The 18587-nt window shown below is 32.9% G+C and overlaps 2 protein-coding genes across 4 annotated transcripts; both read right to left on the bottom strand.

The window, feature by feature from the left end:
- Positions 1-2568: 2568 nt before the first annotated feature.
- Positions 2569-5787, bottom strand: LOC106759709 (F-box protein FBW2). 3 transcript variants are annotated; one of them, XM_014643023.2, is made up of 5 exons: positions 5229-5364; positions 4968-5130; positions 4606-4704; positions 3813-4125; positions 2569-3546 (listed from the first exon to the last, which is right to left on the bottom strand). In XM_014643023.2, the coding sequence occupies exons 4-5, from the start codon at positions 4118-4120 to the stop codon at positions 2889-2891; spliced, it is 966 nt and encodes a 321-aa protein (XP_014498509.1). In that variant the 5' UTR covers positions 4121-4125; positions 4606-4704; positions 4968-5130; positions 5229-5364; the 3' UTR covers positions 2569-2888. The 3 variants fall into 3 exon arrangements, with proteins under 3 accessions (XP_014498509.1, XP_022636408.1, XP_014498508.1); XM_022780687.1 differs by lacking the exons at positions 4606-4704; positions 5229-5364 and adding an exon at positions 5698-5787; XM_014643022.2 differs by lacking the exon at positions 4606-4704.
- Positions 5788-8442: 2655 nt separating this feature from the next.
- LOC106760815 (protein EXORDIUM) lies at positions 8443-9709 on the bottom strand. The gene has a single exon (XM_014644245.2). It carries the CDS (start codon positions 9579-9581, stop codon positions 8646-8648), a length of 936 nt encoding a protein of 311 aa, XP_014499731.1. The 5' UTR covers positions 9582-9709; the 3' UTR covers positions 8443-8645.
- Between the last annotated feature and the right edge of the window lie 8878 nt (positions 9710-18587).

Here is an 18587-nt window from a genome sequence, read left to right as displayed (position 1 = left end):
TTTTTTTATTTAAAAAAAAAAACTCTAATTAAATAAGTTAGTGAGTCAACCCGTTTATCCACCAACCCGTGGTGGGTCGAGCCGAGTTCAGATTTTTCTGACTCGCTAATAAATGAACCGGATTTGGTTGACTCACTAAGTGACTAACCTCTGATGGGTCGGACCAAACCGAACCAAATTACCCGTTTTGACAGCTTGATTACTTGAATTTATGTGGGCCCTGTTCAATTTAAATTGATTTGGATGTAATTTTGTTAACATACATCGGTATACATTTCTAACATGAAATAAATGTGTTTATAGATGTTTGAGCCGTATGCATGTTGAAAAGATGAAAATGATTTGAAAATAAAATATTATTCGGATTTCAAATATGTGACATCATTATAATTAATCACCATACATCGTTCTCATGGTGGACATCAATCTTCTAATTCTAAATCATGAAATTAATTGGTAAACGTCAATGTATTAGAATTAATTCTTTGTCTGTTTTAAATCATTAAGATGTAAAATATATATATTGAAATTTGTTATGACGTGATTTTATGTAGAGAATAGAGAGTGGAGTAAATGTGAGGGTAGATGGAATTGGGACCACTGGTTATTTGATGATGAGCATTATGCAGAACCTCACACTGAAAAGAAAAGTTGTATATTCCAGAGGATCTAATCTGTGATGAAGCAACAGGCACCAGATATGTGAAACTGAGGACTCTGCATTTGGTGGTCCTCCACAACAATCAGGACAAACTAAACCTCTTCCTTCTCAATCACAAATCAATTTTATTAAACCCTAATTAATTAATTCTCAACTTCTTAACCACGTGCTGCACCAACTTTAATAGTCCGACACAAGTTTCAAAGGATAAATTCAAATCACAATGTTCTGCAAGATCCAAAAACATTATCACATGTAATCATGTGACTACTATGGGGAATTTTTACTTTACTTATGTCCATGGATACTAAACAATGTAACACCAAATTAATAATATCAACTATGAACAAAGATCCACCAGGGACATTCCTGGAATCTTCACACAACATGAATCATACAGATATTCATTGTCCCTCTTTTTCTACTCGATTCCCGCGACAAATCACCAAAAACCTTTTTAAACTCTTACCAATCATTCCGTTTATAACAATACATACTAATTTTATTCACTCAGTAGTTAAGGAAGCTATCTGCCAGATTCTGAGAAAGCATATGATCATTGTTTTCTATGATAATTTCTTTGAGAAAGAGTAACTTGCTATTTTTATGCATAATAGATAAATATTTTAAGTTTTTTTCTTGTTTGATGTATTCTCAAGAAGGTGTTTGTTCTGTATAAAAGTAAATATGATAAGCATATATACACGAGTATATGTAATTGTGTATTGTACAGTGTAATGAATTCTATTCTATGGGCCCATAGAATAAAGTACGGCAACTGATACACATGTTGTTTCAGTTTACCAAACCCAGCAAAAAATCATCTTTTTCACTGCAATGCTATCCTCTATCATTTGAATTTTGAAGGTTAAAAAAAAGGTAACAAAGCAAACAGTCACGGCAACTCCTTCTGCAATGGAAGTACCTTTCAGCATGTTTCTCTTATATTTTGGTGTTCCCGAATCTCGATTCTGTTCTTTATTTTCATAATCCAAGACAATGAATTTCTACTTTAGTGGCAAGTTATATATATAGTATTGGTAATTCTCTGCAGCAATACATATATATCAGAATGATTAATGAAATAGATTGACAAAAAATTTCCATTTTCATTTTACTATATTTTAAATCTTTTATTATAATTATGTCTGATAAATGTTGTACTTAGGTTCATTATTTGTTGATGGCCACGAAATACAAAATTAATACAAGAGTAGTTTATTTTCCAGAGAGAACTATAATTACAGATAGTTTGATCTCACAAATCAAATAAGCCGCATTATGCAGATTTATAATCTTAGTCCCTATTTGGTTCTTTATCTTGTGAGTTAGACGCATCAGTTTAATGGTATGGTAAACGTGAGAACCAAACACATGCTAATCTAACATGTTTAGAAACGAACAAGGAACATAATTATATATATGAACAAAAGCTATCAGTTCCTTTTTTCACGTCAAGACGTTCATTTGTTAGCTGACCTGATTTAATGACTCCGATTTGATGAACACGTGAATGCATGAATTTTATGACAGCACCAGCTTGGTAATGTTGACTCAGACAGAAGCAACAATACAAGACCACGGAAAAAAGTCATCTTTTCCAAGCTTTATTAGTTCCATGAAGTGGAAACAGAAGTATCATGAATCACCAAAATAATATAAAAAATATTCAAGGGTCTTTTTCAAAAAAGGTTGGAAATTACATAATTAATCGAAATACAACTATAGCATGGGATCTCATAAGTGTTTCTCAAATTCAAAAACCTATCCACTTTACGTTATTTTAGATATATTTTTAACTTCATTTAGAACATTGAAAAAAATCCATCAAACTTGTTAACCAGGTATTATATGGAGTAATGTGAGCTTTCATTTTTAGCAGTGCAGAACAAAAAATGAAAATCCAATTGGGCAACCTCATCAAACAGACATCTTCAAGAAGGTACAATATGGTTAAACCAGATGTTCCAATTACATGTAGAGCTCTAACATGGGAAACAGGGAGCTTTTTCTTCCCTTTCCTTTGCCTACTTAAACAAGAAATCTAAGGTAGGTCAATAACAACATCACTCAGTTATGCATATGCTAGGCAAAGCAAGCCAAACTTACTTCAATTCTGAAGGAAAAACACATGATTCATAGGACACCACATAAAAGTAAAGTAGGAGGAAGCATTAGTTACAAGAGTAGAAAAAACATACAATTGATCACAAGTAAAGCAGCTAGCTTATGGAGATGGAGGCCAATACATTCCTGCATCTTCTATCCCTTCATAAAACCCAAACTGAAGCTCATCTAGCCTGCCTTCATCATCCCACATTCCATCATAACTGTCACTATCATCAACATAGTATTCACCCATGCCACCAGCCACAAAGTCCCAAGCCAAGTACTCGGAAGCATCTGACACATCTGAGAAATCATCCCATCCATCACTCTCGTAAGTGTCAAGAACAAAAGGCCCCAAAACCTTCAGTTTTGGGAATTTCTGCTTCAAGAACATGTTGTCCAATGTCACGCCCCAACATCCCCTTTGATCCAAAAATTCAAGCTTTGGGCAGTTTGCAAGTATTTGGAGGACACCTGAAGTGCTGATAAGATGATAGGCCATTTCTAGATGTTTGAGCTTAGGCATTGTGGAGGAAATTGCATATGCTTCATCATCTTGATAAGGCTTGCCTGCAGTATCCAGCGGATGCATGTTTCGACACAACCCTTCTAGCAGTTTGCAGTTCTTGCCAATCATCTCAAGTGCATAGGGGCCAATTTTAATACAGTAGCTCACATCCAAGAACGAAATCATAGAAAGCCTCCCAGCAATCTGTTCCACAATGGCATCACTCATACTGCTCCTTGGCAGCCGCAAAGTCTGGAGGGAACAGGCACTTGCAAAAGAGTAGAAGGATTTTGTGTAAGAAAGATTGCTAATTGGATGCAGTTAACTAGTAACACCATCTTCGCTAACTAACTGAAGACTATGTAATGTGAACTAGCAGTAGCAGCATTAGGACAATATCAAATGTGTCAAATTTATATTCTAATGTTAGACTTGTCGGCAATTGGGACAGTGATTAGAAAACTATCCATCCACATGATCTACACTAAAGTCTAAAGTGTTTGTAATTAATTAAAATTGCACAGTTCTGCTTACTTTTCAGCAATGAAAGTGAAGATGCTTTCAGTTTGGAGACCAGAAACACTGAGTTTGCGGAGGGATCCACAACTTCTTGTGATAAGCATCTCAAGTAGCCGATCGAGTTGGTCGGGCTGGCATCGGCTGCTCCAATCCTTAATGTCTATCTCTTGCCAGCAGTAGGGTCCAGTTACTGCATTAGCCCATGATTTACACACTCTGGGGATCACCGTCACCCTGTCCTGGAGAGAAAGATTGGTGAAGATTACCCCTAGGGCATCAGGAATCAATTCTGCCCAACTTCGAAATTCAAACGCTTCTTCCATCCAATCTATAAAAGAACAAAATTTCAAAATTATGTGGTTTATAGTTCAGGTTCAAGCATCAAATACAAAGATGTATATATCAATGAAAAAAGTATTAACAAAAAAATACAACTCTCCACAGAAAAGGCCAAAAATAAAAAAAACATATTGAATAACCAGATTCAGTGACTCACACATACACCAAAATATCTGTCCCAAGCATGTGAATGAATAGTTTAATTTCAAATATTCTCTGAGTAATCAGTAAAAGGAAGCATCTTTTGGAAAGGGTTAGAGAGATCGAAAACCGGAAGACAAAGGGAATTTCGATAGCACAAAATCAAACTTCCCTGATTGAAGATAATTGAAAAGATCTCAACTTTACATGTTAATCTCACAGACTCTCCAACAAGAAGAACTTGGGAATACATAACATGTCAGAAATTTTCCACACTAGAAAAAAAAATGCGAGAACATTTCCCTTGACAGAACAAAAATTGAAGTACATTTTTTTGCTTTTCCGCAAGAAAGCCTCCACAAGCTTGGGAGAATGCCAAAAATCACAGAGTCCAAGCCATGGACACAGAGTCGGCCACCCCTCCAGGCTTTTGCAAAGAACGTCCAGAAGAAAGAGAGGAAGAAGAGAAAAAAAAACAAGAAATTTAGTATTTAAGGTAGGAAATATTGAGTAAACAAAGAATCCAGAGGTTGGTTTTCTTTCTTTTGTCTGAGAAAGTAAGGGGAGGATTCTTAGTTTTGTGAGTGAATAAACAAAAGGGTAGGTGAGAAAGAGAGAAAGAGAGAAAGAGAGAGAAACAAAAATAAAAAAGAGTCACATGCAACAAAAAGGTATGAGATTTAGAGTTACCAGAGGAAATCTTAGACGAGGAGACAGTGTTCCTGGGAGAAGCTGAATTATGGAAGCAGTGAGCGTCTAATCCGCCACATGCGCCGGGAAAAAGAGAGGAAAGGGAAAGCTACACAAGAAGACACGTCTTCCCACCTACCCTCCGATTCAATGCAACCACCAGCTGCAACAAGAACAAGAGTAAAGCCACAGTAGAATAGCAAAGAAAGGTACATGTGTAATGTGTGTGTGAAGTCTGTAGAGTAGAGAGAGTGAAAGTACTGGTTGAGATGAAGAAATAGCAAACCAATGGATAGATAGAGTGAGTCCTTTCAACCAAAAAGGACTACTAGAGTATTGTATTTGCGTATAGCTGGAGGCTAAATAAAAGAGAACACACACAAGAAGCAAGATAAAATACCAATGAATGTTTTGTTACTGCAATACTCAAACTGTCAATTTTGTCTTAGCCCAGAAGATTTTGAAACAGCAAGAAAAGAAAAAACATTAAATTGTTATTAAAAGGTCAATTTTGGCAAGAAAACATGACAGATATTTAATGACATCGTCATCCCCACGGTACCACCTTTTTAATGTCAAATAAAATTACTAGTAGTATTTAATACTCCCAAATAAAAAACATTAAATATTTTCAGAAAGAGATTATTATTATTATTATTAGGAGAGTGAGTAAATGTAGAGAGAGAAGGAACAGAACAGAACAGAAGAAAACAGAACAGAACTCACTCACGAGTTATTAGAGTTAGAAGCGGGGTTGGGAAAAGAGTTACACCGACACGAGTCGGTAGTAACTGAGTAGGTTGACTGGGACTGCTGTTGCTTTGTGTTGTGTTGTGTTGTGTTGTGTTGTGTGTGTGTGTGAGAACAATGTCCTTTAAAAAGAGGTTATATACTGTGGGCATGTGAAAATAGCACGGGCCAATGGTGAATATTGAAGTTTGAAGTTGACTAGAGGACAAGTTCTTGAATTTAAAAACAGGGTTACCAATTCTCAGTAAGTTAGATTACAGGTGTACTATCTTAAATATACTCTGCTTATTTCCATCTAACTCATACTATTTAATAACATTCACTCTTTTTTTTTTTTTTACTGTTTTTAATACTTCAATTGAATTTAGTTAAAATATTTTTAGTACCTTTATAAAATATATCTTTATTTAAATTTTATACTTCTATTGTTTTTTCGTTTTAACTATGTTAACGAATGGTGTTTTACCTTAAAAAAATAAATATATTTATTCTTATATATTTCAAATGTGTGTTTATTTTTGTTAAGTTTGACTTTATAGTTCAAAACATGAAAAGGTTGGACCATTTTGTATTTATTTTGGAATTAATACATTCTAAAAAAGGAAAAGAGTGGTACAAGAAATCTGTGGGAGTGTAAATAGAAAGTCTCCTTCAATAAACAGGTGCACAAGAGGTCCAAAACAAAAAGAAAAGAGCCCATCTGATTGTTTAGTGCAACGAGAAAAGAGCTCCGTGGACCGTAGATGGGCTGGTGGAAAGGAGAAACTAGCCATGACCCATAAAAACACTGCTCATGATAAGAAAAAAAAATGGTAAACGAAGATAAATCTAGATAATTTTTTTTATCATTTATAGTAATATATTCAGTTTATAAAACATATATTTTATGTGCTCTGCACAGAGGAAATGTAAAAAAAATATATGAAAAATATAATGTATAAATATGTCCAAGGCAACTAGGACCAGTGTAGTAAAATGCTGATCAAATCTCAATCCGTAGTTTACTGTAGATCACTGTCTTTAAAAATTTAATTTATTGTGCAAGTTTCTCAATATACATCTGATAAAATTATAGGCAGAGTAATTTTTAGAAGAGAAAAATAAGAGAAGACTTATTTAAGATGTGTTTTGGAATGAAGTTCTCTACATATAGAATTAAGAAACAATAAAATCAATAAATAGCAATAAAAATAATAAATGATTTGATTTTACATCACTTAAAAATTTAACTGTTGTTAATTAATAAAAATATTAACATTGTAAAAGTTAATGAACATTACACAACTTTCAATTACAATAAAATAATAATATTTTACATCAACCTGAACATAGAACTATGAATGATAATTTAACTGATTATATTTATGAAAATTTAACTAATTCAACACAGTTTATTTCTCACTGGGTATTTGGTAACACTCATCCTAATCACTTTCTACATTATGATGAAAGGTGTCTATGAATCACTGGAACAACTTACTCCACTACAACAAGAAGTGAGTATAACTGAAGGAGAAAAAACTTGTATCCAAAAAGCAAAAACAAAGTTAAGGAAATGGCGGAGAAACGACAAAATGTGTGTGATGCGGAAAAACAAAGAACAGGACCTACTTGAACAAAGAAAGCATGTCTGAGAACATTCTTAATTTCTGCGTTAGATGAGATATTTGTGCAGAAAGCTGGATGTGGGACAATCCCATCAAAGATAATTGGTTCCTTTATAGGGTTCAGTATATGCTTCCGATTGCTTTGCTGTAACCCATATAAATCACATTTTGCTGTGTCCACATACATCATGCAAATCACATTTTCCTCTGTCCACTAGAATTCGACAATACTTCTCACTCATAGTGTTCGTCACCATATTTTTATAGCCACATCATAGTTTTCTTCTTCTTCTGAAAAATTCATTAAAAAACAGTGTAAATCATAGTTATTTCATGGATCTCACTTTAAATGTGTTTTTCAAAAGGGTAGAAAAAACAAAATTTGCGTTTCTTAATAAACTTGATCCAATAATAAAGAGAGTACTACAAAAAAAGTATTGGAAAAGTCTCTGCAACAAATATATTTACACTATTATTGACTGCTAAAAAATATATTTGTGTCTAGAAATTTTAAAAAAAATCATATATAACATGCTCCTTTTCATTTATCTACTGATTTCGGTAATGTTTCAATTTAAAAAACGAGTGAAGTTTATGCTTACCTTTTAAGTTAGTTATCATTTAATTTTGCCAAGTACATGCAGGATGGACATTGAGTCTATGTTAGAATGACAAACCAAAATTGGGGTAGTGGTCAACATTTAATTAATTATGATGTCACTGTCTGTGGCCCTTACACCTACCATTTTCAATTGCAAATCTAAAGTCTCCAAGCAGCATTAAGTTTTAAAATTGCAGCCTTTTCCCTCCATTGGTTAATCTACTTTGTCTAAAGCCTGCATTTTTCTTTACCAAAGAAACACATTAGCCCTGTTCTTTTGCGCCCTTCAAGTCTGTCCATCAGTACCCTTAGTTAAATATTTGTATTACGGATCAGTAAAATATTCACACAATTTACAACTACCCCAACATTCCCCTATTTAAGGCTTTTTATGTCTTCAAATAAATGCAGTTTCTGCAAATGATTTGTAAGTTACTCATACACCAGTTTATAAGTTGATATGCCCAAATGGTTCAGACCCAGCAGACTCAAACACTAGAAACCGCAAGCAAGAAGATTTAGGTCCAGAGCAATACTCTTAATTTTAAGATTAAAAGAAGCAAATGGAAGAACATTTGCTTTTCTACTACATAATTCGCGTACATATCCAGAAGATATAAACAAATAAATGAAATAGTCCTAAAGTTTGTTTATTTGAAGATTTGTACAACCTCCTAATCCGTGTTTCTAGTGTCGTAGAAGTGGCAGCGATCGCGATCCTCACACGGGAGTTGAACAAGAGGATGTTGAAGGATCATACAGAGCAGGAACAAGATACTTCCTCGCATTAGCACCATTCACATTGTAGCTGGCACCGGTTGTAGGATCAACCAGCAAGTCCCCGGCGTAGCCAGGGTAGGCACCTTTACCGTAAACACCAGGACACGCAGACGCAGCTTCGAGCGGGGCACCTGCCGGACCCTGGAAGTAGCCATTTCCGAAAGGGTTGGTGGCGGTTCCAGCCAGGAGGCTAGCGAAGTTGATGACCATACCGTCAACTCCCACATCGTTGTTGGGAGCAATCAAAGGTGGGTTCTGAGGTCCATAAATTGGCTGGTGGAAGGGCCACGCGCATTGACCCGGGCATTGAGTTTCGGAGTTTCCGACCCATATGTAAGCGAACTTATAGTTCTTACCACCCTTCACGTGACCCGCGGAAGCGGCAGACCCGTGAGTGCCACATCGGCTCATACAGAAACCTTCAACCGCCACGTCAGCGGATGTGAAGACAACGTTGATGGCGTTCCTCTGCCCCCCTTTGGAAGCCAGCTGGACAAGATGTTTGGTTGTCAGTGACTTTCCCAGCGAGTAAGTTTCGTCGAGGATCTGATCACCAAGCGATAAGGAGAGAGAAGCAGCCTTCTTGGGGCTCAGGTGGTAGTACTTCTCGGTGGTTTTCCACCACGTGGTAACAGATGGTTGGTTGTTTGGAGTAACCGGTGATGAGAGGGAGGTAACGAAATCAGCTATTATGGCTTTTTGAGAGGGTTTGAAGCGGCCATACCAGATGAGGTTGACGGCGATTTTGCCATAGAGCAAAGGACCATTGTGGTAACGGAGGAGCTGAGACTGGTCGTTGAGGTTCCTAGCCGCTAAGGAAAGGTGAAAGAGAGAGATAAGGAAGAAGAGAGGAAGGAAAGAGAAGAATGTGGACATGTTTGAAAGGGAGGAAGAAGTAGGTGTGATTCAATGGTGGAAGGAAGAAAAGGGGAGAGAGGTATATATAGGTGGCAGTAACGGGCAGATTTTGAATGTGATTGTGGCGAGGGGGGTGGAACTTGGGGAGAAAGGAAGAGAAGAGAGATTAAAGAGTGGCATTTACGAGGCAGGGCTTGGTGAGTAAGGAGGGTGTGTGAAGTGTGGTGCACGCGCGGGAGCAGAATGTGCAGCGTGGGAGGCGTGAGAATGAAGGCAGTGGGAAGCGGTTGGATAGGATTGAAAAAGAAAGAAGGGTTTCTGGCTAGGTGACAAAAGCGATACAGCTTGAGCCAGTTAGATTATTTCAAGGAGATGGATTTGTCAGGTTTGACCCTCAGAATGGATAAGGGCGAAGAGGGGGTTAGGTGAAAGGGAGAGGGTAGAATCGGAAAATAAAAGGTGAAATTATGAGAGAGACGTTGAGGTGACAGAGTGGATGAGTTTTATGGGGAAGCGGAGATGGATCCAACTGGCACTCACCCAATCGCAGCATCCAAGGAAGCACGTGATGTAACAATTAACACCTTCATTTTAAGATATAACGGTGAGGTTTTCGATTTTCTTTTTCAAAAAGTTCTAAAACTGATCACATCTATCAAATTATTTTTTTTATATATTTATTAGAACAAACTTTTTATTAATTAAGTCATATTTTATAAATTATTATTTTATTTAAAGATGAGATGAGATGAAAGTCACTATATATTTTTGTTTTTATTTATTTTATAGTGACTTAATCATACTTTTCACTTGTGATAAATAGCTGTAGAAAATTAAAATATGATTTAGTGTTACATTCATGAACTACAATAAACAATAGGAGAGAATCTTGCCCTTTGCGCCTTTTTACTCATGATTGAGCTTCCACACTCTAGTCCTTTTTTGTTTTTAACACGTCTTTTTAGTTTTCGACCCTAGATGTGTCAGAAAAAGTTTTCGATCTTAAAAAATTTGCATTCCTTCTAAATATAATTTTTCTTATGCTTTCAATAGTTAATGAATGAGACTTTTACATAAAACCAAGTCATGGTAATTATATTCCAACTAAAATTCTTATTTATAGCATTAAAAACAAATATTAGAATATTTATTTCGTGTTTGGTACGAATATATTAAACTTAGTATTGAGCATAACAGATGAATACATAAATGGAAGAAAGTGAGAAAAAATACCTTACCCTTTATATACCCTATTTAAATATTTTTCTCTTATATCAGATTAATCAAATTACATGTTTTTAAACCCTTTTGCTATTCTTTTATCTTGTTATCCTTCGAAACAATTAAAAAATATACTTTTATTTTGAATTGTAAATATTCTTAGCATTAATAGGTTGGTTATATTTTTATAACTGCTAGACTATTTTTTATATAAAAATCACCTATATTTTTATCTATATAATACAATAAATATTTTTTTTTTCTTTTTTCTAACGTTTATACTTTATCTTTTAATTTCATATTATTCTTGAATTATTCTACTCTTTTTTATTTTTTATTTCATTCTAAAAGTTATTCATTGTTGCTCTATCTATGATTATATCATTCGTTAAAGTGTGTTATGGATGGAAAGTGTGGAGGATAATATTTCTTATGAAAAGCTGATAATATTAATTCTTACAATTATTTGAGTCTCATTTCATTGACAAAACCAGCAGTTTTATAATTTATAGTTTTGTTTAATCATCACTTTTATCTTGTTTTTGTAAATATTTATATTTTGGTTTACACTAAGTTGGTTTTATCACTAATCCCCTACTTTTGTAACTAATTTTGTGTTAAGAAAATCCTCTACCAAATCAAAGAAGCTTAGTAACTCAAAGAAGCAAGAAGAACATAAAAAAGGGGAGTTCTTAAAGTCCAGGTGGCGTTGCGTGTCACCTCCTTATCGTTGGGCAAGCTCAAAAGAGCCCATTACTGAGCACCCAAACATCACCACTGATCGAGCACATTCCAAAGAGCAACATTGGTGTTTACAAAAACCTAGGCTGAATGGTAAACCTTGTGTGTTGAATGGAGTGTGTGTTGATGTGGAAAGTGAAGCCCTATATCTTCTTGTAACTCGAAGGAAACCAGGTCTTTAGATGGTTGTGGCAAGAAAATGCTCTTTGAAGGGCTGTTGAGGCTTGTGGAAACACTCATTTGTTCCTTAGAGTTTCTCCTCCTTCTTCCTTGATCATTTTGTAAGCTTGAGGCTCTCCATGGAAATGGAGAGTCAAATCCATCTTGTTTGTGGTAGTTTTAGCCATTAAACTCTTGTGTATCTTGTGAATGATTTGAATATATATTTGTCTCTTATATTATATGTTAGCTTTGTTGTTTTTTCTCTTAATGCTTGTTGTATTGGGAACGTTCATAACTTTATTTGTGGTTCATTAGGTTTTGGGAAGAATCTTGTGAAACTTAGACTTGGAATAAGATGCCTAGTGGAGCTTGTATCTAGAGATGGACCTTTTCCCATTAGTTGTCTTAAACCTTAGATCTTAAGACAGGTTTGCTTGTTAAGTGTTCAAGGGATTGACTTTTAGTAAGAAAACATAGGCTCTTTCACCTACGGGATTAGGGTTTGAGCGCTCTTGTGGGTTGATTTTAGTGTTTGATGATAGGAAAAGAGTTTGTGCGTGTACGAGAGTGAAGCCAGTGAAATTTATCCCTCACAATGTTATTCCATACAATTTCTGACTTTTTTTCAATCATAAGTGTCTCAAACTACCAAAGTCCACCCTTTAATTCTTTGTCAATTTATATATTTGCATTATATCTCATATTCTTTAGTCTAGACAAGTTACTAATTGTACAATATTCTAGTATTACATGAGTTTCTTAGAAAACAATATTTTGTCTTACTATTTTTTATTACTTGAGCGATTTGGTGTGCTTGTCGATGACTTAACGAAAGTTGTATGATAATTTAAGTGTCATCTATGATATCAAAGTATTTGATTGTTTATGGTATACCAATACTTTTACTACCCAAAGAAAGAAACTTTATCCTAAAGCCAGTCCTTAATTATTTTTGGGATTTAAGCCCAACACAAAGGGGTGTTTGGTTTCTAATTTGGGAAATCGTAGCATAACTTTATCCAGAAACATGTTTTTCAATAAAATTGTTTTTTTTATAGGAATTGTTAATTTCCTACACATGATAGGTTTAACATGTCTAGTGACAGTGAAATTCTTCAAACAAATAGAATCCAACGAGTCGATGATGGTGATCAAATCATCAATTCAGACTTTGTTCATAATGGCATTCGCACCACACATGTTATAAATCCTTTTTCCTATCTTAAAGATTATAAGGTAACAATTGTCAATGCCAACAATAGAAACACTTTAAACGACAAGTATCCTATCTATTCCTTCATGCATTATGAGGTAACATGTTTTTGATTCTATTGCTATTGATCGTGAACCAAGAAACTACAATGAACCTTGCAAGTATTCTTATTGGATAAATGCTATGTATAATTATATTAGCTTTAAAAAATAACAATACTTGGATCGTCATTAGTTTGCAACAAAATAAAACTAGGATTAAGTAGGTATATAAAATTAAATTAAGAGGAAGGATGATGGGAGCATGGATAGATACAAGGCTAGGCTTGTTGCTAAAGGCTATGCACAATTAGACGGTCTAGACTTTCTTGACACCTTATCCCTTGTGGCCAAACTTACCATTATTAGACTTTAACTTTCTATAATTACTATAAATAATTGGTATCTTAAACAGTTAAATATAAACAATGTATTTTTTGCATGGAGAATTACATGAAGAAATCTATATGCAAGTTCTCTTGGGTATGTAAAATAGTCTTGGACAAGTTTACAATCTAAATAAGTCTCTTTATGGACTAAGACAAACCAGTGAATAATAGTATAAAAAAAATTTATTCTTTCATTATTTTGCATGGCTATGCTAGATCGAGTGTTGACCACTCATTGTTTCTAAGAAATACTAAAAATAGCAATGCTATTACATTAGTTTATGTAGATGATGTAATTTTGGCTAGAAATGATGTAGTTGAGATAGAAAATTTAACTTATCTCCTTGATGAAACTTTCAAAATTAAAAACCTTAAAGATGTGACATATTTTTTGGTTAGAGGTTGTTATAAATAAAAATTCATGTGTGTTAACGAAAATATGTTTTAGATCGTTTTGAAGATGCATGAATGATGAATTACACCAACTATTATAATCTCGAGCCACAAAGTTATTGTCGATGTGGTTTAAATCCTTCTTAATCCTTCATCCTAGAGGAGACTGATAGGGAGGTTGAATACTTCATAAGTATAGAACATGATATCACTTATACATCCAACATATAAGCCAATTTTTCTATGCACCAACTAGTATACATGAACAAGCTGCCATGAGGATCCTAAGTTATTTGAAGAAAACCCTAGGAAATGGTATATTCATTGTTACCAACACTGAAGCTCAATTAAACGAGTATAATGACTCTGACTTGGTTGAATGTGCAGAGACAAAAAAGTTTGTCACATGTTATATTACATATATTTCACTTATTTCTTGGTGTTTGAAGAAGCAGTACTATTTCTAAAAGTTCTTTTAAGGTTGAATATAAAGTGCTTGATGCCACCACTTGTGAAATTCAATGGTTAAAGTACCTTTCTTTTATGATATTGGAATCAATCATAAGAATCCTATTGTTCTTTTTTGTGATAATCAATTGGTCGTTCAAATTGCATCTAATCAAGTCATGCACAAGAGAGTCAAGCACATAGAGATAAATTGTCATATGGTGAGAAAAAAGATCAATAATGGTTTGGTGAAACTTCTGTTGTGTCCAACGAATCACAACTCGCTAACATTCTTACTAAGTATTTACTTCTTATGAATTTCAACAATATATGTTATAAGCTGGGAATATTAAACTTGTACTTCTAACTTCAGAAGGACTCTAAACTTTAATAGGTTGGTTATGTTTTTATAATTGTTGATTGTGACTTTTCTTTGTACTTCTACAATATAACGAATAATATTCTCTCTAGTTTTTCTATCTTCTCTAACTTTCATTTTTCTTCTCTTCATTTCATACCTTTCTTTCATAGATGAAACATATTGTGTATTACATACTTTACAATGATGAAACTTTGATAAATAAAAGTGTCATGTGGTTAAAAACTATCTTCTTTAACTTTTATTTTTCTTCTCTTCTTTTCATACTTTTTTTCATAGATGAAACATATTGTGTACCACATACTTTACAATGATGAAACTTTGATAAAAAAAAATGTCATGTTGTTAAAATCTTCAGAAAGATTATTCGATTTTTATTTTGTAAATAAAAGTCTCATTGTTAAAAAAAAAATATTTTGAATTTAACAAGCATTATATTTTCCATTTTATGATAAATACATCTCTTGAGTATTTATGTTTTTTACTTTTTATTTTTTGTATATTGAGATAAAACATTTATTATAAATAATAAATAAATTAATCCATACGTAATATAATATTTTTAAAATAATTTCTTTAACTAAAATTATTTACAAAGTAGGTCTTTTATATTGAAAAGTCTTTTTGAATTCTTAAATCATCAAAATTCATTTAAAATAATAACATCAAGAATGTAATTATAAATGGTATTATTTTGAGGACCTAGTTAATTTTAAAAAAGTTTATAGTTGTAGTAATTAATTTAATTTTATAAAATTATATGACATTTTCCGACGATCCATTTTTAATTATAAATTTGACTTAAATTCCAAATCAACGTAATACAATAATAGCAATCTTGGCAGTATAATGCAACGCAGCTTAAAAGGTGAAGGTTGATTATATTATGACTCACGTGACATGAACCAGCTTTATCCCACAATCGTTTTTTCTATATACAACATCTAAACCATTCATAAAATATTGGTTAAGGCTAACAACTATATTAAACTGTGTACCGCCATTTATACAATTGAAGGGCTATTTTATAAGAAAATATATGCATACATAAGTTTTAAAATTTTACATTTTATATTAAAAAAGTCATGCATCAACACACACATATTATTTAACAATATTTACTACAAAGAAATCAATTATTGCGGGCGAATTACCATTTGCGCAATGTGTTATGATTTTCAATTATTTATAAATCTAAGTAATATATATATATATATATATATATATATATATATATATATATATATATATATATATTAGTATTGTCCAAATGGGTTACTCTGCTAGATCCAGCTGTGAGTGAATTTAATTCGGTTCATTTATTAATGAGTCATAAAAATTGGAATCTAATCCGATTCACCATGGGTTGGTAGATTAAATGGGTTAACTCACTCATTCACTTAATTACAATTTTTTTAAAATAAAAAATTTTAAACTTTTTGTAATTCAAATCTAGATAAATTTTATCGTTAAACTCAAGACAATTCAAAATAATAAAAAAAGTACGAAATAATTTGTTGAAGTTTCATGAGATAATAAATTAATAAAATAAAATTAGGTGAATTGACGAACCAATCCGTCTACTACGGATTTGATCCGGATTTAAATAAATCAGATTAAAAATTAACTTCCATAAAAAATATTTTTTTAAAATTCAATTCGATTCAAATCCTAAATAAACTGAATTCACATGCGAATTATAACTCATTTTGAAAACTCTACGTACTAACAGTTAAAGTGCATGTGATGAAAATGAATAACAGATTGTTTAATAACTTAACTTTTCTCTTATCAAGTTAGATACATCTCACCTAAGAAATGGATAATTTAAAATCACGAGAATAGAACTGTTATATAATTTTAAAGATTAACGTTAAAGTTTCATTGTTCACGAGGCAATGGTACTTTTAATATAGGTTTTAAATATAATATAGGAAATAAATATCTGTTTGATGTCCTCTTACAGTGTTCTAAATTCCCGATAGTCTCAATGGTTGTTGTGGTGATGAATTCGCCTTTCGACAAAACTTGGCTTGATCCAAGTTTTTCAGACACAAACTCCAGTGTTGGAGGAATATAATAAGGCCCCACACGAATCTAACACCACATTATTTTTTTCAAATTATTTAATGATGTTCATATTTTAACAATTTTTTCACAATAGAATATGTGTTATCATTTTATTGATTTATTTGAATCTATGTTAAAAAAATACTTGAAACAGATAAATCACAATCTATCACGTATTCATTATAAAAAAAATTATTATTAAATTTTTTTTTTCATAATTTATCCCACAAGCATGCACGATCAAGGTTTGAAAAGCTGGGTGATTTGACTTAGTTAGATGTATATTGGATTGTATGTCCGTGATCGAGAAAACTAATAGCTGTGTGGTGGAAGATGTAACCTAAGATATTAATGAAATAGTGTTGAATGTTTGGTGGAATTTATGAGAGTTTTGATTTGGGGGTGGTAGATACCTTGACCAAACAAATTCGGTGTGTTAACTGTACCCATGTGTTCCCAACTTTAGCAAACATCTTTCCTTTGCCTTAGCTCACTCCCATAAAATACCAAGCAATTTCCTTCTAATTAAAGAGCTGTCCTTAAATATACCACTCTATCAACTTACTTATTCAAGTAATTAAATTCAGTCTCCAAAATTTTAACTATTTTTTAATGTTGTGACTTTATGGCAAAATGATTTAATAAAATGCCATTATAAAACTTTTTACTACATTCAAATATTAAAGCAGATATTTCGTTCGTTTAAATACTGGATTAATGATTTTAAGAACCAGAATAATTTTTTCCGTAATCAAATAAACAGAGAATGGAAGAAAAAAGAACTTGTGTTCGGAAAAGACAAACCATGCCGAAAATCTTAAAAGTTGGAGAGATGCAATTTTCCTTATTGTGGAAAAATAATAATAAACAAATAGAAAACGGGGTAATGTGACCCCTTTAAATTTGGTCTAACTTCGATTCGCTAGGTTGCTAGACTAAAACACTTTCACATCGTACTGCTAGACGATTTGTCGAACTGATATGATATTAAGTTGCTGTCAAATTGATACTCAATTTTCGAATTTTATGAATAATTTATCATTTATTTAAATATAATATTTTTATGTAAAATTAAATTAAATATTGTAACATTTTAAATTATAGTTGAAAATTATATATAAGAATCATCAAATAATAATAATAATAATAATACAATTCAAATTTTTTTAAATAAAGTTAATTTACAGTTATCTTAAAATAATCATAAATTTAATTTTATAAAAGTCTATCCTACTACAAAACTATTTACATAATCGAGCGGTCCATACAAAACTGTATATATGATCGAACGGTTCTAGTCTAAGCAGATGGGTCCTCGCCACCCAGTGCTTGCTCCAGAGAACACTTACCTCCCTCTACTCACAACCATAAGGTGGTCATTGTAAATAAGAAATACCGAACGGACAACATAAACAAGATAGAAAAGAAGCTAAGCTAGCGTAATTTAATTTATCAAAGTAAACACTGAATTTAGACAAGTGCATAACATGTAACAACCGAGCACTTAAATCATGCAATGACTAACCACTCAAACGGGCAATGACCGAACACATTAATACAGGCAAAGACCGACCACTTGACTTGACCATCCAGATCATATGAATATGTAGCTTGTGGTCGTTCTTGCACCCGGAGGGTGTAGTAATTAGAACACCATCAACTACAACAGGGTTAATCTGTTATAACTCACCTAAGAACCTATAGGCTAGGACCTCCTGACATTTTCACTAAATGCATTACCTATCTCTACTTGAGAATTGATAATCATTAGAATTTCATGATGAACGCCTTGGATTTCGTTGTCCATATTCATACTTTACCAACTTGATAACCAATATTGAGATATTCCTCCTTGGAAGTCTCTTCCATACCAATTGTAACTTCATAATTAGTTAAATATCAACATAATTGTTCATGCACAACAGATCTATATAAATAACTAAACCATCCTCAAACAACAATGAAAAAATG

Source organism: Vigna radiata, chromosome 5 (assembly GCF_000741045.1).
Source record: "Vigna radiata var. radiata cultivar VC1973A chromosome 5, Vradiata_ver6, whole genome shotgun sequence".
In the NCBI taxonomy this organism is placed as follows: domain Eukaryota; kingdom Viridiplantae; phylum Streptophyta; class Magnoliopsida; order Fabales; family Fabaceae; genus Vigna; species Vigna radiata.
Note: the sequence above shows the minus strand (reverse complement) of the source record. Positions and strands in the feature narration are given on the sequence as shown.

Bases quoted from the DNA above. Each gene is read 5' to 3' on its own strand.
- LOC106759709 (XM_022780687.1), bottom strand. From the start codon at position 4,120: ATGGAAGAAGCGTTTGAATTTCGAAGTTGGGCAGAATTGATTCCTGAT. The intron at 3,547-3,812 runs GTAAGCAGAACT...CTCTTTTGCAAG, and splicing joins TTCACTTTCATTGCTGAAAA to TGCCTGTTCCCTCCAGACTT.
- LOC106760815 (XM_014644245.2), bottom strand. From the start codon at position 9,581: ATGTCCACATTCTTCTCTTTCCTTCCTCTCTTCTTCCTTATCTCTCTC.